This window comes from Balaenoptera borealis (genome assembly GCF_965194805.1).
Source record: "Balaenoptera borealis genome assembly, chromosome: 6".
Classification (NCBI taxonomy): Eukaryota; Metazoa; Chordata; class Mammalia; order Artiodactyla; family Balaenopteridae; genus Balaenoptera; species Balaenoptera borealis.
Window position 1 is genome coordinate 3450852 of NC_138863.1, and position 24802 is coordinate 3475653.

At 43.4% G+C, this 24802-nt stretch overlaps 1 protein-coding gene across 5 annotated transcripts in view; it reads left to right on the plus strand.

Annotated features, from left to right (window-relative positions):
- Positions 1 to 24802, plus strand: part of COL6A3 (collagen type VI alpha 3 chain) — a 93410-nt gene that overhangs the window by 6776 nt on the left and 61832 nt on the right. For 2 of the 5 annotated variants that reach the window (XM_082396670.1, XM_082396669.1), the window contains 4 exons: positions 9739 to 9856; positions 17446 to 18048; positions 21702 to 22286; positions 23983 to 24582. In XM_082396670.1, the coding sequence (XP_082252796.1) occupies positions 9769 to 9856; positions 17446 to 18048; positions 21702 to 22286; positions 23983 to 24582 (1876 nt within the window). In that variant the 5' untranslated portion in view covers positions 9739 to 9768. Of the gene's footprint in view, positions 1 to 9738; positions 9857 to 11998; positions 12038 to 17445; positions 18049 to 21701; positions 22287 to 23982; positions 24583 to 24802 lie in introns of those variants that run through there. The other 3 variants (XM_082396672.1, XM_082396671.1, XM_082396673.1) reach the window with 2 other exon arrangements.

The following is a 24802-nucleotide window of genomic DNA, read 5'->3' on the forward strand; positions in this document are numbered from 1 at the left end:
TTCTACATATAAGTGATATCATAGGATATTTGTCTTTCTCTGTCTGACTTACTTCACTTAGTATGATCATCTCTAGGTCCATTTGTGTTGCTGCAAATGGCATTATTTCATTCTTTTTATGACTGAGTAATATTCCATTGTATATATATATATACACCACAACTTCTTTATTCATTCATCTGTTGATGAATACCAAAAGTCTACAAATAATAAATGCTGGAGAAGGTGTGGAGAAAAGGGACCCCTCCTATACTGTTGGTGGGAATATAAATTGGTACAGCCTCTATGGGGAACAGTGTGGAAGGTCCTTAAAAAACTAAAAATAGGACTACCATATGACCCAGCAATCCCACACCTGGGCATATATCCAGAAAAGATGAAAACTCTAATTTGAAAAGATACACGCACCCAATGTTCATAGCAACACTGTCTATAATAGCCAAGACATGAACAGACACTGTTTTACTTGAGCCAAAGATCTTGGGTCCAGTACTCAGTGTCTAACAAGGATACCAGTAGGTGGCAGTGAGACCAAGTCGACACACAGGATCAGAAGACTTAAGTTTTGCTATCACAGAACACACCTTCAGAGCCTGGGTCAAGCAGATAATTGTTTACAGATGTGTACACGTGGCTGATATTTTCGTCTCTAGCACAGTTTCATAGAATGGAAATGCGAGATTCAAGTTGTAAAATAAACTGTAAAAAAGCAGCTTCCGATGCATTTCTTTGGAGGAATCTTCTTAGAGTTGTTCCAAATTGTTTGCTTTTGAGGATTCCCCCAAAGCTCTTTCAAGTAGCAATAACATGTTAAATTCCGCTCTCCTCCTTCGCTAACCGGAGGAGAATAAGTCCTCTCTTAGCTTCCTCTCTGGGGACAAGAATGGGGGCTCTTTTCCCAGGATTCAGGCAAGAAAGAGAAGAAGGGTAAGAAAAAGAGAGAGAACTAGGGTGGCTGCAAGCTAGAGACCCCTAGGGTTTACTGAAATGTGACTTTTCATTTCACGGCAGGTGGACATAGTTCTGTCGCTGTGGTCTTCCAATATTTCTGCAGCTCCCACTTAAAATGGGACAGTTAGGAGTTAACAGAAGTCCTAGAACTTGTTAGGAGGACCAGCCTGATTCTAAAAAGCAGTGCTTGGAGAAGACCAAATAAATGACTTCAAAATGGGAGCTCTGGATGTATTTAAGTCTTTGTTTGAAAAAGATTGCCTTGTGTGCATGTGTGTGTCTCTGTCTTAAAAGAGATTTCCAGACATGGAAAATGAAAAAGCTTCTGAGGAGACTTAATGAAAACTAATTTCATGGAATTGCACAATGGCTGGGGAATGTCACTGGACTCTGAATACAATTTTGAGTTGAAGGCCCATGTAGAGCAGTCTTCATAATAAGAGGTATCTTTTTAAGTTTCAAGCGGACAGCTACAAAAAGGAAAAAGGCACCTCAAATTCTTTTCAGAATGAGGCCGAGTAAAAAAAGGAATGACTAATGCTCAATAGAAAGATAAGAATTTAATGAAGTTCTCTGGTTGAATCTATTGCCTTCAGGACAGAATCTGTGACACAAAGCAGCTTGACACCCCACCCAACACAAGGGTCTCAAGCAGCCAATTTTGACTTTTTTCGTATTTGAAAGAACAGCAGCAGACAAACGGAGTCTGTTGATGCAGAATCTGTGGTTTGTCACCACCAAAGAAATTTAGTGTATTTTTTCCCCGAAAGATGTCGGGAGTTTCCTTGAGATTGGGGCCAAATCCGGCATATCCTCTTAGGGTTTCCTGGGGTTCTTCCCTTGGGCTTTGGAAACACAAATTTTCATTAGGATTCTGGTTCAATTTTTTTAAATTTTTAAAAATTTTTTTTAATGTGGCAGTGGGCAAAACACTTTGCCTCACCTGCTTTCAGTTTCCCAGCTATAAGATGGGGGAAAATGCAGCCATTGGGCTACTGGGAGAAGGGCATGAAATCCCACCCACGAGACAGGGGCCCAGCAAATATGACTTGTGCTCTCTTGTCTCTATTTCTTGGGGGTGGGAGGGAGAGTTAAGGAAGAGTAATGGGAGGGTGGCTTGTTCCCCCTTATTAAAATGGACAAACTGGGTGATCATTTGAGGAGATGCTATTTGACATCTTTTAAATCTAAATGAAAAAATTCTCCAAGCTTTGTTGCCAGGAACTGCAGTTTTAAAAAGTGGGATGCCATGACATGGTAAACACTAGGAGAGATTTAATTGCAAACAAAAACATTAACAAATATTCACCAGCTGGTCTAGGAATGCTTGAGCCGCATGACTGGCTCCTAAGCCCTGTGGCAGGAAAAGTGTGTGGATCTAAAGGCCTTTTCCCCACCTGGAAATTCAGCTCAACTGAACATGAGAGTTCATAATCATCAGTGGAGCCTGGATAACTCATCATCTAACAAACATCATTTTCTGTCCTTCACTTTCAGAGTTGGAAGAGCTTCTCCCCTCTGCCCTCCTGTGCCCTCCTCTGCCTTCTCCTCCCCTCCCCTGCTTCCTCTCTCCCCTCTTTCCCTTTCCTCAACATCTGGTTAGGTTTTAGAAAAGATAATTCCAGTGCACTGACTGTTTTTTCATTACTTTGTGTCCCAATGAGAAAGAATTCATTTACGGGTCTACTCTTTTATAAGATTAAGATCTTGGAAATAAAAATCTTTACATATAATTTTCAACCAATTTAAAATTCATTTTCCTTAGAGAATAATTGAGGTAACTCCTTAATGCCTCAGAAAGACATTAAGACTTTGTTCTATCATGATTTTGATTTTATTGAGCTCTACCAAAGACTACCAGATTTTGGAATTTGTTAATAGAGATCCCACACAGGGATATAGGGATAGTATAGGGATAGTATAGGGATAGTATAGGGTTAGTATAGGGATAGTATAGGGTTAGTATAGGGATAGTATAGGGGCAGTATAGGGACAGTATAGGGACAGTATAGGGATAGTATAGGGATAGTAAAAACAAAACAAAACCAAAACCAAAACCAGTGAAACCTACTCATTGCACAACTCACCCATGTTCTCTGTCAACGTTGTCTGCAGAGAAGCCTGAAGCTCATCCCATCCCACACTCAGCAGTGGTCATGTCCTATTTCTTCCACATGGATTACATTGTCCAATGCTTTGCAGTGAGGTCCTATACTATTTTTTTGCCCTCATTCCAAAACAAAAATACTACTTTAAATCCTGCCTCTTGTGCATGGATCAAATATTTAAAACAATTGAACTGGACCTCCCGGAAGAGTTGCATCAAATCTTTTTCTCGAAGGAATGGTGCTTGAACTTTAGTGGGGAGTTAGAATAGAGGTGGTTAGAATCACATGTGAACTTGGATGCTGTCCCCAGAGACTCCCACATACACAGATACAATGTTGTACACTTTTGGGGGAGGTTGACAGATCCTTTGAAATCTGTGGATCCCATATTAAAAAAAAAATCTGTGGATCCCACATTTAAAAAATGTTCTTGACCAATTAGAATATTACAGGCTGTCTTGGAAAGGACAGTATATATTTCTGGAAAGAATCCAGTAAAACTTAAATAATGTGGGCGGACAATATTCCCACAAAATAGTTTTCTAGTAGGATGCTTGTTGCTGGTAAAGAAACCTGATGTTCAATTTTAATGGAAAGAATCAAGAATAGCATATGTATGATGTACTTTTACATTACTCTAAAGTGTATATCCTCAATTAAGAAAAATAACAAAGACCACAAATACTGCGTGTGCTTTTTTTTCTTTTCTTCAAAAGGCAAACTCAGGAATAGGTCTAGCAGAGTGTGGGGAAGAAAGGTGTGACTGGATGGAAAGGCCTAGAAGATTCCTAGAGTAGAGCATGGTCTTGCAGGATTTCTAGAGAGCAATGGGGCAACACTGGGGCGGTGGCTTGGGCATTCATCCTCAGTGAAGAAAACAGAACAACCAGCCAAGCGTGGGTTTCTACACTGCCTGAGGGAACTCCCTTGAGCACTGACCAGGACTTGGGGGCGCTGTGGAACCGAAGCGCTGCGAGCTGAGGACTGCCCTCCTATATCGTACAGATCTGTGCCTAACACGTGTTGGCCATTTCAAGCCAAGAAGATTGGGCTGTGTTTTTGGAATGTCACCATTATCACCACTGGCTGTCACTTCATTGTAGGAAGAAATACGTTCTCTTGATGACTGGCCTTCTGATCATCAAAAAAACCTTTCCTTCTCACTGTTGATACATTTCCAAGAGAAAGTTGTATTGACAGGTGGTTTTGTATTACATGCTGGGGTTGTATCTTCAAGCTCTCAGAATTTGAATCACAGGGTAAATTTGTTTTATCACAGGTGATACTTCTGGTTTGACCTCCCTGGAAAATCCAAAGCAACAGTGGGTCTTGGAATCCATTCTCTTGTTTATGGTTTTGTCTTTTTCTATCCCACCAATTTGGCTGACTGGGCTGGCCTGGGGCCCACACTCTGTTGTCTTGCTGTTCCTCACAGCTGGGCCACAGGATCTGGACCCCAGCTCCTCCCTCCGGGCCTGATCTCTGGCAGGAAAAATCATGGGACTGAGCCCACTTCATCCACGTCCCTGGGTGACAGCTTCGATAAGGGGCTGCCTTTTGCTCTCCTTGGCCCTCCGTGCATCTTGCTAAGAAGTCCATCTAGACACTAGTCCCTGGCCAAGGCCAGGTTGCTAATTAGCCAGACAGATTTTCCTTTGCTGTCATTATTTCTGTTGCTCTAGATGGCAAGGTTGAGAACCTTAGACCACCCTTAACATTGTCTTCCTTAGCAATGTGGGGAAAATGGGATTCCTGAATTATATATACAATGGACAACCACAAATAGAATCACCAGGCCCATGGAAGGCCTATGGCGAGAGGAAGGTCAAGGTAGGAAGGTCAAGCAGGTATAAAAGCCTAGGCCTTAGGCGGAGCTGATTTCGTAGCTCTAATGACACTAGTTGGGGTAGAAATAACTTTTGTACCACATCTCAGTGTTCATGTCAGATTTTTTTCACTTTCCTGGGACTGAAGTTTTCTTCCCCAAACCTTAATATTTTGCTGCCAAATACTTCTTTTCTTCTTCCTTTCCAAATATTATTTAGGAGCAAGGACAAATGTTGTGTTATTTAATTATAGGGGCACATACATATGCTTTAAGAAGATATGTGCAGTTGTATTGTTTTCCTGTTTTAGCTCTTAAAGACTCATGCCTCAAAAAAAAGATGCCACATTTATACCATTCCTGTTAAACTGATGGCTACATTTTAGGTGTATGGAGTAACCCATACTAAAACCCATACTTTTAAAAATCTCAGGTAACTTTTCCTATCTTTTTAAAGATTGTAGTAAAACACACATGACATAGAATTTACATGATTCTAAACTGTATATCCTCAATTAAGAAAACTTACAAAGACCACAAATATTGCATGTGCTTTTTGTTTTTTTCAAAGGACAAACTCAGGAATAGGTCTAGCAGAGTGTGGGGAAGAAAGGTATGATTGGATGGAAAGGCCTGAAAGATTCCCAGAGTAGAGCAAGTGAGCAAATCTTAATCATTTTTTATATTTATTTTTATTTATGGCTGTGTTGGGTCTTTGTTTCTGTGCGAGGGCTTTCTCTAGTTGTGGCAAGTGGGGGCCGCTCTTCATCACGGTGCGCGGGTCTCTCACTGTCGCGGCCTCTCTTGTTGCGGAGCACAGGCTCCAGACGCGCAGGCTCAGCAGTTGTGGCTTACGGGCCTAGTCGCTCCGCGGCATGTGGGATCCTCCCAGACCAGGGCTTGAACCCGTGTCCCCTACGTTGGCAGGCAGATTCTCAACCACTGCGCCACCAGGGAAGCCCCCTTAATCATTTTTACAGTAGTGTTATCTACATGTACCTTGTTGTGTAACTGATCTCTAGAACTTTTTCATCTTGCAGAACTGAACCTCTGTACCCTTTGGACACTAACTCTCCTTCCCACCTCCCCCTCCCTCTAGCAACCACCATTCTATTTTCTGTTTCTAATAGTTTGACTATTTCAGATCTCCCACGTAAGTGGAATCTTGCGGTACGTGTCTTTTTGCGACTGGCTCATTTCACTTATCATGATGTCCTCAAGGTTCATTCATGTTGTAGCCTATGACAGAATTTCTTTTTTTTGTTTAAGGCTGAATAATATTTCATTGTATGTATATACCACATTTTCTTTATCCATTCATCCACTGAGGGGCATTTATATTGTTTCCACGTCTTGGCTATTATGAATAATGCTGCATTAAACTTGGGTGTATATATATATCTTCAAAATCTTGTTTTCAATTATTTTGGATACATACCCAGAAGCTGGATTGCTGGCTTATATAGTAATTCTATTTTTAATTTTTGGAGGAACCTCCATACAGTTTTCTAAGTGGTTGCAGTGTTTTACATTCACACCAACAGTGCCTAAGAGTACCAATATTTCTACATCCTCATTAGCACTTCTTGTTTACTGTTTGTTTGATAGTGGCCATCTCAGTGGATGTGAGGCAATATCTCATTGTGGGTTTTTGTTTGTTTGTTTGTTTTTGTTTTTTTTAACATCTTTATTGGAGTATAATTGCTTTACAATGGTGTGTTAGTTTCTGCTGTATAACAAAGTGAATCAGCTATATGTATACATATATCCCTATATTCCCTCCCTCTTGTGTCTCCCTCCCACCCTCCCTATCCCACCCCTCTAGGTGGACACAGAGCACCGAGCTGATCTCCCTGTGCTATGCGGCTGCTTCCCACTAGCTATCTATTTTACATTTGGTAGTGTATATATGTCAATGCTACTCTCACTTCATCCCAGCTTTCCCTTCCCCTTCCCCGTGTCCTCAAGTCCATTCTCTACGTCTGCATCTTTATTCCTGTCCTGCCCCTAGGTTCTTCAGAACCATTTTTTTTTTTTAGATTCCATATATATGTGTTAGCATATGGTATTTGTTTTTCTCTTTCTGACTTCACTCTGCATGACAGACTCTAGGTCCATCCACCTCACTACAAATAACTCAGTTCCGTTTCTTTTTATGGCTGAGTAATATTCCATTGTATATATGTGCCACATGTTCTTTATCTATTCATCTGTCGATGGACACTTAAGTTGCTTCCATGTCCTGGCTATTGTAAATAGAGCTGCAATGAACATTGTGGTACATGACTCTTTTTGAATTATCTCATTGTGGTTTTGATTTTCATTTCTCTGATGCTGAGTGTTTTTTCATATGCTTATTGGCCATTCGTATGTCTTCTCTGGAGAAATGTCTATTCAAGTCCTTTACCTATTTTAAAATCAGATCTTGTTGTAAAGTTGTGGGAGTTATTTATGTGTTCTGATATGAACCCCTTATCAGATATATGGTTTGTGAATATTTTCTCCCATTCTGTAGGTTGCCTCTTCACTCTGTTGACTGTTTCCTTTGCTGTGTAAAAGTTTTTAAGTTTGATATAGTACCATTTGTCTGTCCTTGCTTTTGTTGTCTGTGCTTTTGGTGTCATATGGAAGAAACCATTACCAAATCCAATATTATGAAGATTTTCTCCTATAGTTTCTTCTAAATGTATAATAGTTTCACGTCTTACATTTACATTTTTAATCCATTTTGAGTTAGTTCTTTGTAAGTGGTGTAAGGTAAGGGTCCAACTTCATTTTTTGCATGTGGATATACAGTTTTTCCAGCATCATTTGTTGAAGAGACTATCCTGCCCCCATTGTGTAACCTTGGTACCCTTATAGAAGCTTATTTGACCATATACTTGAGGGTTTGTTTCTCGGATCTTTATTTTATTCCATTGGTTGACATGTTTGTCTTTATTCCAGTCCCATATTGTTTTGATTACTGTAGCTTTGTAATATGATTTGAAATCAGGAATATGAGGTCTCCAGCTCTATTGTTCCTTTCCCAAGTTTGCTTTGGCTCTTCTGGGTCCTTTGAAATTCCGTATGCATTTTAGGATTTGTTTTTCTATTTCTACCAAAAAATGCCCCAGAGAGAGAGGTTTTTGATTTTTATTTATACTGATGATGATTACTTTTTCATGCTGTAATTCCCAAGGCCGCCTTCTTAATCTTCAAACCCTAACAATGAACTGTAAATTATGATGGTAACCCAATTTCTGCAGATGAAAATATTTAGGTTTCTTAAACCAAATGGGATTTCTCGCTTGACTGTAGTCTATAGTACATAATTTTCAATATCAAATAGTACTTCTTGAAACTAAGGACAAGAAAAAATAACCAATAATTTTGACCAGCATGCCCCTCCTCTCTAATGCTGTTACCCAAGGCTCTGACCAGGGAACCCCTGCCAAGTCTGGGTAAGGGTAAGAAGAATCATTGATACACATGCACAGCTGTAGCCAGGACCAGCTCCAGAATCTGTGGGCTCGATTCAAAATGAACATGAAGGGTCCTTGTCCAAAAGTTATTAAGAATTTTAAGACAGCAACAACAAATCATTAAATCAAGCATGGGGTCTAGTGGGTCTGTACAGGTCATATACCCAAGACCTAAGAAAGAGTTGGGGGAAACCAGAGCCTTGGATCAAGGGGAAGAGAAAAGAGGTGATGTCCTGCAAGGGGACCTAAGCTCAGATGGAGAAGACCTAGGCCAGTTCTCTGGAGGGTCATAAGGAAGAGCCCAGACCCTCAAGCTGCTCTCACTGGAGATTGGGGGGTGAAGATGCTGACCTGAGGGTTTGGTGTGGGTCAGGGTGCTTTCAGATGTGGCATGGGGAGAAGGTGGTGTTTGCTTGAAGGGAAAAGTGATGGTGACACAGCCTACTGCGCCCATCCAGACTTGAGCCAGGCTGGCTGGAAGACACAGACCTACTAGAGAATGGACTTGAGGATATGGGGAGGGGGAAGGGTATGCTGTGACAAAGTGAGAGAGTGGCATGGACATATATACACTACCAAATGTAAAACAGATAGCTAGTGGGAAGCAGCCACATAGCACAGGGAGATCAGCTCGGTGCTTTGTGACCACCTAGAGGGGTGGGATAGGGAGGGTGGGAGGGAGGGAGACGCAAGAGGGAAGAGATATGGGAACATATGTATATGTATAACTGATTCACTTTCTTATAATGCAGAAACTAACACACCATTGTAAAGCAATTATACTCCAATAAAGATGTTAAAAAAAAAAAATTTGCATGGGAGACCACGCTATGTGGCCGTCAGCCCTCATGACTGGCTTCAGTCTTGCTAATTCAGTATCCCAGGGTGTGCTCCATCCTGCGATTGGAGTTGGACACACAGCAGGTTTTTGTTGGAGGGAAAGTGCTAAATATTAACAGAGAATGAGGGCAAGATTCAAAATGGTCCCAGCTGCCATGGTTGTTTTTGCACACATTGTGATTTGGACGAAACCCGTTCCCTCCCTGAACGAAGCTTCCCTGCGGGATTCCTTTAGACACGATTGACAGTTAGGCTGGGCGTCACCAACCTGCTCCTTTGTGCCTCTGAGCACTTTCTCTCCTGACCCTTTTTCATTCTGCCATTTGTTTCGTGATATACTATTTTTGCCTGCCTCAATTTGAGAGGAAAAAATGTTGAACTGCACAATTTTTAGCTATGGCCAAAGTCCTACAATCACTAGATTCAAAGATTCTCCTGTCTATGTTTAGTCAAAACTATTTTTCATAAAAGGGATAAATCCTTGATTCATTCGTTAGTAATCGGAGAGTCAAGACCTGATCATTCTCCTTTGTCCTGTTTTCTCTCGTAGGTTCTCACTTGGTGCTTAGACAAAATCAAAATGAGGAAGCATCGGCATTTGCCTTTCGTGGTCACCTTTTGCCTTTTTTTCTCAGGCTTTTCCTTGACTCGTGCACAACAACAAGCAGGTAAGATCCAGAAACATCTCTTCATTTCATTAAAAGGAACAGTATTCTCTGATTTTAGATCTTACACATCATGTGCTGAATATAGAGCTTAAATAAGCTTTGAAGAGATAACCAAGCCATTGACTACAGGATGTTCATTTATTTTACAGACTTTTTGCTCCTCTTTATCCAGTGAGAGAGAGATTCTTTTTACTGAAACTTGGGTTTGCTATCTTGGCGGTGGTTGGCAAGTGGTTTGTTTTTACCTTGGGTGTGAGCAGAAAGTTTGTGTCAAAAATATTTTACCATCTGAAGAGCTTTTCCACATTTCTCGCACTGGTTGATGTCTGAGCACATAAAACCCAGAGAAGACAATGGTTGAGAGTAAAAAATTAATTTTCCCTGACAAAAACAAACACAAATGTCACCATTTCTTTCTCACTCTGGACAGGAAAAGACATTTTTCATCTAGAATCATCAAATCTTTAAAGTATCAGTTTCCCCAAACTACTTAAAAATAGATCCCCCCCCCCCCAAAATAGATCCCAACTAATCCTATTAAGAACTTGCTCACAGAGTTTTAGAAAAATGAGAAATGGTTCATGTATTGTGAGCTGGGAAGGATTGACTTGGGTCCCTCTCCTTTGCTTGGAGAGCTGAGCTTCTGATGGGGATTCTCCCTCCAGATCTGGTAGTTCTTAGATGGTGGCCTGGTGAGGACCACCTCAATGCCAGGGGAGCATGGGTTGGGGCATCGGGTCAGCCCCAGGTGAGTAGAGTCCAGGGGCATGCTGTGCGCAGCCAGCCTGGCCCAGTGCAGAAGGGCACTTCCCAGACACCCACAGCCTGGCACTTTGAGTCTCCTGCTCCTACTTTTGAGAGAGAACTGGATTCATCTTTGAAAGAGATGAATACTGTTCAGCATCTAAGAGGGCTTCGATGGCTCTGAAAATGTAATGACGAGTTAGGGTACCTTTCTTCATGCTAAAAAGTCTGAAAAAAATGAGACTTTGCCTTTCCCTACAGTTATACAAGTCTTCTTCACTTAAGATGTATTTATGACATTTATTTTTAGGGCAAATTACCCAAAGCATGGGAGGTAAAACAGTAGTAGATTTAGTTCAGGTAGAACAGTAGTAGATTTCAGTATTCTATCTTGTCAGGGCCAAGTTTCAGACCCAAAGCTGAGGAAGGAATTTCTAAGATGATGCTTGGTTACCTGTGATAGGATATCCTTCCCGTCCGAGCAGGTGGGTCTTGGGGTTCAAACTACCACAAAGAATCATCTAGAGTTAAAGGACACCCCAGGGAATGTTTCTCCCCATTGTGGAACCTGCTACTGGTCCATGTATGGCAGTCATTGCATATGGAACTTGGCCCAGTGACTGGGCACCGGCAGCTGTTGGGTCCATGTGTCCAGGTCCCTGTTTCTCAGGTAAGTCAGCGTCCCCGCCTGTTTCACACATGAGGTGTAAATTATTTAGTAACAACACAGTGGAAACTGAATGAGTTGAGGAAGGCTTTGCATTGATGGGAAGTCATTTCTTGAACAGGAGAAACATCTAAACCAATGTCTTTTTTAAAAGATGTCACAAATGGCGCTGCTGCCGATATAATATTTCTAGTGGATTCCTCTTGGAGCATTGGAAAGGAACATTTCCAACTTGTTCGAGAGTTTCTATATGATGTTATAAAATCTTTAGCTGTGGGAGAAAATGATTTCCGTTTTGCTCTGGTCTGGTTCAACGGCAGCCCACATACCGAGTTCCTGTTAAATACTTATCGTTCTAAACAAGAAGTCCTCTCCCATGTTTCCAACATGTCTTATACTGGGGGAAGCAATCAGACTGGAAAAGGATTAGAATACGTAATGCAAAATCACCTCACTGAGGCTGCTGGAAGCCGGGCCAGTGATGGAGTCCCTCAGTTATCGTAGTGTTAACCGATAGACACTCAAAGGATGCCCTTGCTCTGCCTTCAGCGGAACTTAAATCTGCTGATGTTAAAGTGTTTGCAATTGGAGTTGAGGATGCAGATGAAGGAGCGTTAAAAGAAAGAGCAAGTGAACCGCTCAATATGCATATTTTCAACCTAGAGAATTTTACCCACTTCATGACATAGTAGGAAACTTAGTGGCCTGTGTGCATTCATCCATGACTCCAGAAAGGGCTGGAGGCACAGAGACCCTTAAAGACATCACAGGTAATGGCAACATCGCCAAGCTGCTGCCTGCCTCGCTCTTCTTTGGAGATAAGCTTGGCAACCGCTGGCGTTAAGGCAATATTATGGCTAAAAGATGGTGGGCGGATTAGGGAAGAGATGCCTGTTCACAGGTCTAAAAACAAAGGTTTGAATATTCTCTGTAGTCTCCTTCCAAAACAGAGCAATTCACCTATCTTCAAGAGGAATTCTTTGCTTTTGAGACAATTAATATTCTAACTCTAAAAAGCACATCCTGACATTATGACCCCACAAGAAGTTGCTTCTATCTTCCTTGGACAAGACAGACTCAGTATAGCTGGGCAGGCATCTAACAAAAATCCCTTCATTGTTCCTGGGATAGAGAGCCCGTTTCCTTTAAGGAAAGCTGAAAGAGCTTGAGTGGAGGGGGAAGGGGGGGTTCCACTTTTGGGTCCAGTGAAGCAACATGCAGAGCTCCTCTCTTTGACTCTATGGGATTTATTTCGGAGATTTGATGGAATTAGAATTGTGAGAAGCCTTAGAGATGATCCAGTCCAAATCTCTTTTGAAGAAATTGAGTTTTAGAGCTGGAGGCCCTTACATGTTGGCTCTGGAGTGGGTTTTCTCACTTCTCCTCCATGCTGTCACCATGGTTGTGCCCATAGAGATGCTTCTGATTCCAATGGTCCTTTTCAGTGCCACTCTGGAAGTACTGATGATGCAGCGACTTTACATGGATGTGTTCGTGCATGGTGACGTGCATGGAACTAATTGCCTGGCAAGTCACTTAACCAGTCACACCTATTAGCTCTCTTGCCAGTGCTAAGTGCCAAAAGACTGACAGGGAAGAAATTCCACAGGTAAATTTCAAATGTATTGCACCACAGCAATTCTGACCAGGGTTAGGCTTCCTTATCAGCGACGGGCAGGACAGAGGGACCTCCCTATGTCACAAAATGAGTCCATGTCGCCAACTGACAGTGGGTAGCAGAGAATTCTAGGAGAATGGGCAGAAAGCTAGGGTGGAGTCAAGGGCCTCAAGGGAGAGATGAGCTCCAGAAGGAGAGACGTGTGTCCCCCAAGATGAAGGGAAAGGAGGAGAAAGGGATCATATTTCTAAGATATTGAGGTGGAAAGGGGAGAGGTTGAGAGTGTTCAGGTTGAGTTGGCATCAATCATCCAATAAGAGAGGATGACAGAGGGAGAGAAGCAGTGGTGCTTGGGAGCTTGGAGGTATCGAAGTTATTTTTGAACAGCTGCAACAGGGCTATGAGGAAAGGATCACAAAACGTTCAAGAAGCAACTGCTGACTTGCAGTGATGTTCAGTTGTTGTCAGAGACCACAGCCTGGGGTCTTGTCCATGAGCGTGGCTCCCTGGTGTTCTGAAGGTATCTCAGGCACTCTTGGAAGAAAAAAGTTACCAGGTTGGAGCTTGCAAAGAGAGGATGGTAGAGAGGCAAGAAGATCTTCTTGGGAAGGAAATTTACCATTGTTAAGATGGCAGCTAGTAAATTCCTGAAATAGCCCGCCCTGGGGACCTGGCTGGGCGGGGAAGCAGATGAGAGCTGGAAGGGGCTGGGAGACTTCTGGAAAGCCAGAGGAGCAGGGGTCAGGATGAGGGGGCAGAGACCTAGAGGCAGTTGAGGAGGAGTCCAGAGAAAGGCTTTCTGGATTATGATCAGAATAATGGTGTTTTTTAGGCAAATAGTACTAGACATCAGTTTTTCATAAGAGAGATTCAGAAAACGAGGAGTGGGGAGCAAGATGAGTTGATGTCATTAGATAGGAGCCGGGCAGGCAGATCATGGTTATGAGAAGGGTTTCAGGACTAACCAACCCCAAGGTGTTTCAGGAGATTGTTCATAAAATGGTTTCCCCAGTGGTTATCTGTGATTTCAGCTTTGATAGGGATGGGAGGGCTCATTACCCTACCAGTGGTTCTACTTCTAATAGAGAGGCGTGAGGCACAGTCTGGATTATTTGCATTAAACCTGAATAGCATTCCCTACTTCAAATGATGTGTCTCACCTCTGCATTATGACACTAGTGTCGATCCTGCCAATTACAGGAAAAGAAGGTGGACCCTGAGAGCACCCCAAACCAGGCACTGCAGTTCACAAGGAGGTTACAAGATGGCAGCTCTAATGACCTTTTCCATTTGCTACAATGTTCTCAGCATCAATAATTCACTAATCATTGCCTTTCTGAATATAGGGATAATAACTCATCCATGTCAAAAAAATGAAAGGGATCAGGAGAGAAATGGAACATCTTCTCTTTATTGGTGTTTTGGCCAATTTAGGAAAAAGGGTGGATGAGTTTGCCATTATGTTTAACAATTATATAAATGGATAAACGATTAGATTACCATATGAATGCTAAATGAGCCTGTCAACATAGTCTGTTTCCACACAGATGACAAAACCTTTGTTTTTATGCCAAGAAAGCATCTCTGTCTTCTAGTGTCCAAGCCACTAGCAGCACCAGGGTGGAATATTAATCCATTTATGTTGTCTTTTCTAATTAACTTCACTCTGCAATTCTGCCAGTATCATGTCCCACTGCATGTTCCACAGCAAAAAAAATAAAATAATAAAAATTCTCTGCTTATAGTTGTTGGGAAAGGTAGTCAGGAAGGCATTATGGAGCTTGCTAATAAGTTAGGGCCATTTCTTTCCATTTCCTGCCCACTAGGTAGGTAACTTTTTCCCATGAATATATATATGAGGGCCACTGTTCTAAATGAACTGTACTCAAGTAATCACTGAAAGTTGTGTTTTTTAAAAATCCCTTTTATCAATGGATATAAAATACAAAAGCTTTACTAAAGCAAAAGCTAAAGTTGACCTATATATCAGTGAGGATGAGCTTTCTTTTCTTTGCAAAATATAAAGATTTAGAAAACTCGCAAAACCTATCTGCAGTTTTGTGTTTGCATAGGAAATACAAATGTGATCTTTTAAATTTTGCTTGAAAAAAGGAAGCATCCCATGAGCTAAGGAAAGCATTGTGCCCACACCAATGTGCTCAGGAAAGTAGTGTTTCCAACGATGTTGAAGGAACCTATGATTTTTCCATGGATGTTTCGAAACTTTTCCATAGAAAATGCCACAGATGGTGTGATACGTGAGCCATAAAAGCAGAAAACCAGACAACTTCACATTTTAAATTTTAGAAAGATCTGATTCCTCTTAGAGTTAATATTGATCCCTGGTATGCCTTGCTGTACACAAGAACCGGTGTCTCTTGTGTCTGTCTGAGGCTTCGGCTCTCCTGGATAACAGCATGCCCTTGTGTGTCCCATCATTGTGTGCATAAGAGGACAACGTGGTTTTTTCAGTGATGACAAATTATCCAACATTTTTCTATGACCTGCTGCGGTTCAGCTTTTTAGAAGAGCAATAATCAAGGGTTTTCCCTCAGTGTTTGTTTATTTTATTTATTTTATTGTGAACCGTAGTCAAAAAGTATAAGAAATTAATAAGGAATGAGTCATCTGTGATTTAGGGATCGTTCTTCTTTTATTGATCTTAGGTTCAGAATTAGTCCTTCCTTTAAAGGTCTCGGTTTGCTGAGTAAGGGGCAAATCTTCCTTTGTCCCTCAGGGTCATTGGTTTAGGCCTGGGAAGTGCTGAGGAATTTTGTGGTATGGTTTGCTGAGCCTGGAGCTCCTGGCACTATGTGGGCTATTTCTATGGCTTGGAACATAATTCACACTGCTGGCACCGCACCCTCCCATAAGATCCTTCAGGAACCCTATGGTTTGGTTAAAGAGTAGCAAATGCTTTGGAATTCTTAGCAAATGCTAAGTTAATATCTTATAAAACCTTATAAGATATTTTCACATTAGTATCTTTCCCTATGAAAGGAATTCCTCTGCAAAATTGTTGTTAGGGGTTTCATGTATGTAAGGGGAGAAAGAGAGCAGTTCTGATTCCAGTAATCCCAATTGCAGCCATCCTTGGCTCAGATTACCCAAGGGGAGAGCTTGGGTAAGAATATCATTTCACTATAGCAAAATTCCTTAATTTCATGAGACAAGATTTGTATCCTGTTTCCATTGTGGAAATAAAAGCAATTTTGTCGGTACCAGGAAAAATTAATTTTACATATAAAATGTTCACTGCCATTAAAAATATCAGAATGAATGATTGTTCATATAATACTACAATTATACTCCAAACATAGCTTCCTAAAATCCAGAATATAAATACCATATATGCTCACATAAAATCTCTTCCTATTCCTAACACACACTTAAGTTATTAAAATATATTTGCTAGAATAATTTTGCTTTTCATATTGTTTAAATCAGCCTGATTTAAACATTCTAGCAGATGAGCCTTTGAAATATTCCACCCAGGTTCGTAGTTTATTGATTGCCATTCCTTGCTCAGTGCTTCTGTGAAACTCCTATTCTCAGTAACAGAATGGAAGTGTCATGTTTGCCATTGTGGGGAGAAAAGAGATCTTGGTCAGCCTTTTTATGTCCATTTGTATAACTCCAGAGCTAATTCTGATTCAGGGTTTACTAGATGCCCATGGTCCTGCCAGGCACTCGGTCTAGGATGTCATAAAAATAAGGTTGGATAATTATGTCATGACTGGTTTCATATCACTCTGCTTAACATCGTCCTGCATTGTGTGATTGAATATAGAGGCAATGGCAAAAATAAATGAAGAAAACATTTAGCTGAATCCCAGACTTGCATTTGAGTTTCACGCAACTAAACGTCATTTGAGAAACGAAAATCAAACCAAAATGGATCAGAGTATTTTTGAGTCAAAACTGTAAATGTTGTGTGAGTTCTTCTTTTCATATTCCCAAAGCGGTAGATACACAGCCATTTTGGTTTTTAAAGTGAAAAAGAAGGAACAACATTTGCTCAAGGAATCAAGTGTTTAACATACTGGGGTGATGAATCACCAAACCCTAAATCTGGGATTCTGTTTTGTGCTGTGGATTTGGACAAAGAAAATTCTTATAATGACTTGAGGATTATAAGAGAAATGTCCTCAAATTAGAAATCATCCTTGGACCTTTGTTAACATACTCCTTTACTTTCTCCTGTAGGCATGGTAATGCACACTTCCATGCAACTGCAGCTCCCTCCAAATTTAGTAGAACATTTCAGAATATCCCCAGAAGTTGAATATGTTTTGGAATTTGACTACAAAGATGGCACAGAAGAAAATTTGATATTAAATGCCCCTACTTAACACCATCATTTCTGTTAAGAAGTTGCCTCTTATCCATTCAGAATGCAGAACTAAAAGAGAATTTCACATTCCTTAATCAACATGTGTTTTGTTTGTCCATATTTCGTGTTTCTTATTGGTTTCCCAAGAAACATGTCAGAACACTGAACGGTGCATGTGGTCACTTGTTCTAATGCTTTCACATTTTTTGCATTTCTCTCTTTTAAAGCACAAGACTCTGCTGACATTATTTTCCTAATTGATGGATCAAACAACACCGGAAGTGTCAATTTCGCAGTCATTCGCGACTTCCTTGTAAATCTCCTTGAGAGACTCTCAGTTGGAACTCAGCAGATCCAAGTGGGGGTGGTCCAGTATAGCGATGAGCCCAGAACCATGTTCTCCTTAAACAGCTATTCCACCAAGGCTCAGGTTCTGGACGCAGTGCAAGCCCTGGGGTTCATCGGTGGGGAGTTGGCCAATGTCGGCCTTGCCCTTGATTTTGTGGTGGAGAATCACTTCACCCGGGCAGGGGGCAGCCGAGTGGAGGAAGGGGTTCCCCAGGTGCTGGTCCTCATAAGTGCTGGGCCTTCTAGTGATGAAATCCGAGACGCGGTCATAGCACTGAAGCAGGCTAGTGTTTTCTCGTTTGGCCTCGGAGCCCAGGCCGCCTCCAAGGCAGAGCTTCAGCACATAGCTACCAATGACAACTTGGTGTTTACTGTCCCGGAATTCCGTAGCTTTGGGGACGTCCAGGAGCAATTACTGCCGTACATTGTTGGCGTGGCCCAAAGGCACATTGTCTTGCAACCGCCAACCATTGTCACCCAAGGTACGTATGCTTTTCTCACCGTCTGTGTGGTAGTGGGGTGTCTGTGTGTGGTTTTGTAGAAGTCAGGGGGGCACCTTGCAGAATGATTTGCCTCGGGAGAACCTGTAAGTACCCACAGCCGAGTCCTTCCAAGATGAGCTAGTTATTGGATGTGGTGTCTGTGACGGTTGCAGTGTTCCAAAAAACCCAGAGATCTGAGATGGAGTGGAAAGTTCTTGTTAGAGCATGAGTTGTCAAGAAGTGTGCTTTTAAGGCTAATTCAACAAACCTGGTACGTTGAGGTTATTAAACATCGTCGTATGACCTACTTATAATGCAGTCATCCTAAAAATGGATCTCAGGGGATCATTACGGTTCCGAGACAGTTACTCCAGGATAATGGCATTGAGCTCTAAAAATCAGCCCGTTAGAGTGTGCTGACATGTGAGAACTGTCTCCCCAAAATCAGTTTTGTGATGCGAAGCAGGAGTGGCATTTCTGGAGGTAAGAAATAACAAAGCACTCACTTGGGGGGATGTTTATGAAAACCTTGTTTCCTGTGTTTACTGAATTGTAGGGTAGCTCTGTTGACGGAGTGATTATACACTCAGATGGGAGGCCTTTGGCAAAAGAGCCCGACTGGAGTCATTTTAAAACAGCAGATAAAACTAATCAAGTCACATAAGAAAATACATTTCATGGACATGGGAGGTGGGAAGAGTATTTAAAAATTTAAGTAAGAACCCAGTGGTGCTTGATGCTGTGGCAGGTAAAAATCTGGCAGATCCAGGTGGACCAGGTTACATCACTGGTGATCTCACCCATCCGTCAGGGATTTTATTATTAATGGTTTTAGGCATATTGCTGGGTGGGGTAAATTAAGAATTGACGCAAAATTACATCTGGAAAATTCTCTTGATATTTCCAGACTTCCCTCTGATTGGAATACAATCTATCAATATTAAGGTTTCTCTGGGCTTGCATGCTTTTGGAAACAAAAGAATGACTTCCATAGGTTTTGTAAACACTCAGGAAGCGCCACGGCTGCTGTCCGAAGAGCGGGCCTTTGGTCCTAGGTCTTATGTTAACCAGCTGTGTGATCCTGGGCAGCCCACACAGACTTTCTGGGCTCCAGTTTTTTGAAGTGATGACAAAGGATGAAAGGATATTTCTGTTCCAGGAGAAGTTTCAAGTTCATTTTTATCTATGGCAGTCCAGGCCCTTATTTCAGCTTTCCCCAGCTAACTTTCACTCCTCACTTACAAAACCGTCTTTAATCTTTGTGCTTCGTCTGTAAATATTCAACAGATATTCCTAGCTATCAGGTATGTGCTGGACACCTTGCCAAGCACTGGGGACCCAGTGCTGGTGGACCAGACTGATGTGGCCGCTGGCTCGTTGCAGTATAATGGGGAGATAGATCACAAAAACGTGAACCAACGACCAGAAAACTACTCCCAGAGCGTGACAGATGAGGACGATAAAGGGGGCTGTCGTGGAAAGAAGGGCGAAAGAGAGCTGTAGGTCAGGTGGCTGGTGTGAGGGAAGGCTGGTGTGAGGAGCTGCAGGACAGAAGCAGACGAGGAGCAGAAGGAACAAGGTACCAGGCGTGGCGATCAGTCGTGCAGCACGAGGGAGCCTGGCCGCACCCAGAACTGTCGGGGGAGGCGGGGCTGGAGCTCACTGAGGCCCGGAAGCCTGGAGAAGCCTCTGGTTTAGGGCGCGAGCATCACCAGCTTGGGTGAAGTCCTCCAGTGGCTTCTATTTTTTTCAGTGAAGCTGGGGGGATAGGAAGACCTGCTTTATTGGAGGTCAGGGTCCCCAAGTCACTGAGAAGAATCACCTAAGAGTAGCCTTGAGTCACCCTAAGAGGAGGGTGCAGAGGAAGACAGCACCGAGGAAGGGCGATGGGGGCTGGACGTTTGCTGGAGGAGATTTTGCTTGGCAACAGGAGCGTGAGAGAGAGAGGACTGCCACGGACCTTGGCTTGCCAGGGCTGCAGGGGTCTTGGCATCCTGTGGGTCAATAGGGAGGTGAGGGCTGAAGTCGACTGGTTACAGGACCTTCAGGGCCCCCTTGGTAAGGGGGTTTCACACCGAGCCCCAGCAGAGCCGTGTGAAAGAGGGGAGACGGCTCTGCTGGCATCTCACAGCAGGAAGAGGAGGACTCTTACTGGAGGGGGAGGGAGGAGACAAGGTGGGGGTGAGTCAGCCCAGTGACCAGGGGATGAAAGGGATCTGCCTTCCTCTCCATCTATCCATGTGTTGCATACATCTTATTGAATTCAGGAAGCTCTGCATTTATCGTTTCAACTCCTACATCCACGGTATGGAAGGAGCGTGTGTGAGAGTGGGTGTTTCCAGGTGTGCTCGCTGTCTTTGTATGTGTCTAGAGAGCACACATGTGGTTAACTGCACAGCTGTATATATGGCTTTTAGGTGTATATGGAGAGAGGAAGAGGGAGGAAGCAGGGGGTGTGGCTCTCAGGGTCTCTCAGCCCCCCCGTGTAGGGAGAATCCACGTGTCTGCAGCCCTCGATGGAGAGTTGGAGGACTTGGAATTCACTGTTTACACCACGACTTAATGCCAAAGCAGTGGTCCCCACGCGCCTGTCCCTGAATGCTTTGTATCTATGGTACATTAACATGTTTTCTCTTAAAGAGGAGAGTTTGGACCCATGCTGTCAATATAATCAAACGTCAAGTGAACTAAAGTGTTACGTGCCGTCCATCTGACTGCAGGGAGTAACGAGGCCTCCTCACATCCAGATGATCACTTAATAAATTGCAAACACTCCTGCCTCTGCTTGAACCATTTACGATCTTACGAGTCTTGGAAGCCTTCTCCGTTTTCTAGATGGGGTGCTGTGGTCCGATATGAGCCTCGGTTCCCGAGACTCAGGTGTGCTGCCTGGGTGTCGATACAGCAGGTGGACACAAGTTCATAGTCACTTGGAGGCAGTGATCTTGTTAAGGTGTTTTTGCTTTGTGGTTTGTCTTTGGATTATCATAACCTTAACATGTAACGTGGGACCTGCACAATGCCTCTCTCTTAAATACAAATACTTCTGGGCCACTTGCTAGTTTTGACATCAATTTCCTTTTTATAAGTTTATGATGCCAAATAACTGGTGTTTTTTCCCCCTTGCCTGAAAAAATCAAGGCATGGACAAGAGTACCAAAAGGAACAGAGGTGCTTATGCTTTTTCAAGTTTTGCACTTGGCAATAGGTGTTCATGAAGTCAGGATTGTGAAGCACAGGGCTCTCCGAGCAGACACTGATCGCTTCTTTAATTATTTGAGCTACGGCTTCGTTCTCACCTCTAAAACCCAAGCTATGGATTTATGGTAGAAAAGAGCTTTCTGACATTTTTAGTGACAATATGGTAAATAAGCGGCAAATAAACCTACATTGATTTCTGTGCAACTATTTTGTAAAAAGTACTAAGAGAGGGTGGGGGTTTGGGGAGCGCCACTTGCCAGCCGTAGGGAAGCTATAACTAACGCAGCTATAACTAATGGGTGTGTTAGGACAAATTCCTTAGGGGCTCCCATGGACTTGACATTGGCCAGGGCAAAGGGAACTCTCCTTGGGTGGTGTTAGCTGTGTAGAGAGTCATACTGAATGTGATGCGTAAGGCTATTCTACTCACCTTGTCACGTTGCTACCTACAGTCATTGAAATCAACAAGAGAGACATAGTTTTCCTGGTGGATGGCTCTTCTGCCCTGGGACTGGTCAGCTTCAATGCAATCCGCGACTTCGTTGCCAAGGTCATCCAGAGGCTGGAGATCGGACAGGATTATATCCAAGTGGCAGTGGCTCAGTATGCAGACACAGTGAGGCCGGAGTTTTATTTCAATACCTACCCCACCAAGAGGGAGGTCGTGACCGCCGTGAGGAAAATGAAGCCCATGGATGGCTCGGCCTTGTACACAGGCTCTGCTCTGGACTTTGTTCGGAACAACCTGTTCACGGAGGCGGCCGGCTATCGGGCCGCCGAGGGGGTCCCTAAGCTTTTGGTGCTGATTACAGGTGGTAAGTCCTTAGATGAAGTCAGCCAGCCTGCCCAGGAGCTGAAGAGAAGCGGCACCATGGCCTTTGCCGTCGGGAACAAGGCGGCCGACCGGGCTGAGCTGGAAGAGATCGCTTTCGATTCCTCCCTGGTGTTCATTCCTGCTGAGTTCCGAGCCGCCCCTTTGCAGGGTGTGCTGCCTGGCTTGCTGGCGCCTCTCAGGACCCTCTCTGGAACCACTGAAGGTGCGGTGTGGAGGGTGTCAGACATATAAGAGGGCTGTCTCCAGGCAGAGTCTTTGGGGAAAAAACAAACCCAAGTTTTATTTGTGTTCAGCTGAGAGACACCTTTTAAATGATGGAAACCATAGCAGCAAACAAGATTTATTTCGGGTTTCCTTTTACCCTGACTTGGGAAATATATGACTTAAAACACCATGTGATACAACTGTATGTCTTAAAATGTCATAAAATAAGAATCGTGTGACTTAGGCTATAGGACCAGAGACCACCTGTCTTTGAAGCTTCTGGCAGAGGAGATCATCTCTCTGTTCTGATCCCTCTTGAGGTCCCAGTGTTCTGTCTCTACTGGTGACTCCTGTCCAGCCCCCTCCCCCCTCCACCAAGATGAAGCCTGGCTCTTCCTTTCCCAAGTAGACAGTCCACTTCTAAATGGTCCAAACCTGAGCAGCATAGAGCATTCATCCTCTGTCCTCTCTCTTTAAGGGATTTCCTTCAATGGGGAAGCATAGTGAGGGGATGCGTGTGCAGATAAAAACCCAGTGGTTCTCCAAACCCCTCATTTATTATGGTTATCACTGAACAGTTATTTTTAAAGACAGGATAACGGTCAATGAGCTTACGAATTGAATCAGTGCAATTCACCGTCCTTAAAGAAGATGGATATCACAGAAACAAGCTTTTCCGCCTCACAAACTTCACCACTGGAAGAATGTTCGGTGCATGACCCACGGTGCATGGATGCATGCTTTCTCCTCAAGCTCTCTGGTCTTCTAAAATCCTCTCTCTCTCTCTCTTTTATTTCCTTAAGACTTCTAATCCACACTTTCAGAGCCAAAGTTCAATTTGATAGAACATAGGATATAAGTAGTTGTTAGGCTTCAATTTTAGTGAAACCTCAGGGAAGAGATGGGGAAGATTTTGGTGACGTGTGTTGGGGAAAACACTCTGATTTGAGAATTGTACTTTCGATTCTTTATGAGCACAACCTCAGCCAAGCATAGCAAAGAGTCTCTTTGCATTTTAATGTGTTTCCATGATCCTGTGATCTCACTCAGGAGGAATCCCCATGGACACTTGTTGGATTATTGCCTGGCAATGCCGTGACTCTCCTATAGAAGAGTCTCAGTAGAGAATGACAAGTGGGCCTCCCTAGGAATATTTCAAGATGAGAACAGCCTAATTTTGTTGATTTTTTTAGCCTTAGGGAACTCATGTTCTCAGGTTAACTTGGACTAACCCTTCTAATCTATCTGTAAGTGGAAATTTCTCTGTAAATGTGCAGAGGGAAACCCAGGGGGACCCAGTCTCGCCCAGGTAAACCTGGCTCTGACCGTGGTCATAAGCCGAGTGATGCAGAAAGGAGCAACACCCTTGCAGAATTCATTTCCAGGGAAGGAATGTTCTGTTTCAAGGATTCTGATCACCTTTGTTGGTTGTAAACATTCTAGCTTTTGGCACTGTATCTCTCTGTGAGCCAACTTGGTTTCGTAATGTCGGCTATCAATACTCCTCACAAACACCAGCCCCCACTGGAGGAAAACATGCAGCTTTCTGCCATATTTTACGAGATGGACGTGCTTGGCCTCACTGATGTTCTCTGTGTTCTACATGTTGGCATGTGTGCCTGGGCTGTGGGCACACATGAGGAAGCCCTCTGCGGTTGTGTATGTCTCACTTTGTTTTCTGTGCTCCACTGCAGTTCACGTAAACAAAAGGGATATCATCTTTCTTTTGGATGGATCGTTCAACGTTGGAAAGACCAATTTCCCTTACGTGCGGGACTTTGTCATGAACGTAGTTAACAGCCTTGATGTTGGAAGCGACCATATTCGTGTCGGTTTAGTGCAATTTAGTGACACTCCGGTGACGGAGTTCTCTCTAAACACCTACCAGACCAAGTCAGATTTGCTAGCTCACGTGAGGCAGCTGCAGCTCAAGGGGGGTTTGGGCCGGAACACGGGCGCAGCCCTAAGCTATGTCCACGACAACCACTTCACCGAAGCTGGCGGCAGCAGGATCCGGGACCAGGTGCCGCAACTCCTGCTCCTGCTCACAGCCGGGCAGTCTGAGGACTCCTATTTGCAAGCTGCCAACGCCCTAGCACGCGCAGGCATCCTGACCTTTTGTGTGGGCACTAGCCAGGCCAATAAGGCAGAGCTTGAGCAGATTGCTTTTAACCCGAGCCTGGTGTATCTCATGGATGATTTCAGCTCCCTGCCTGCTTTGCCTCAGCAGCTGATTCAGCCCCTAACCACTTATGTTAGTGGAGGTGTGGAGGAAGTGCCACTCGCCCAGCCAGGTAACGCTCTCCGACTGCTCCGGGCTCCCTCTTCCCCCCTGACACCACTTTGGCAGGCAGATGGCCCGATCTGAATTCCAGAGCGTGGCAATAAGCTATAGAAAGATGATGGGCTCTCTTTGGTTGAAGGATTTTGAAGGGGGGTTTGAGACACTGTACCAGCAAGCTTAGATGCTCTGTCTAAAGGGTGTTGGTTCATGAAAGAAAGTCTAGAAAATCC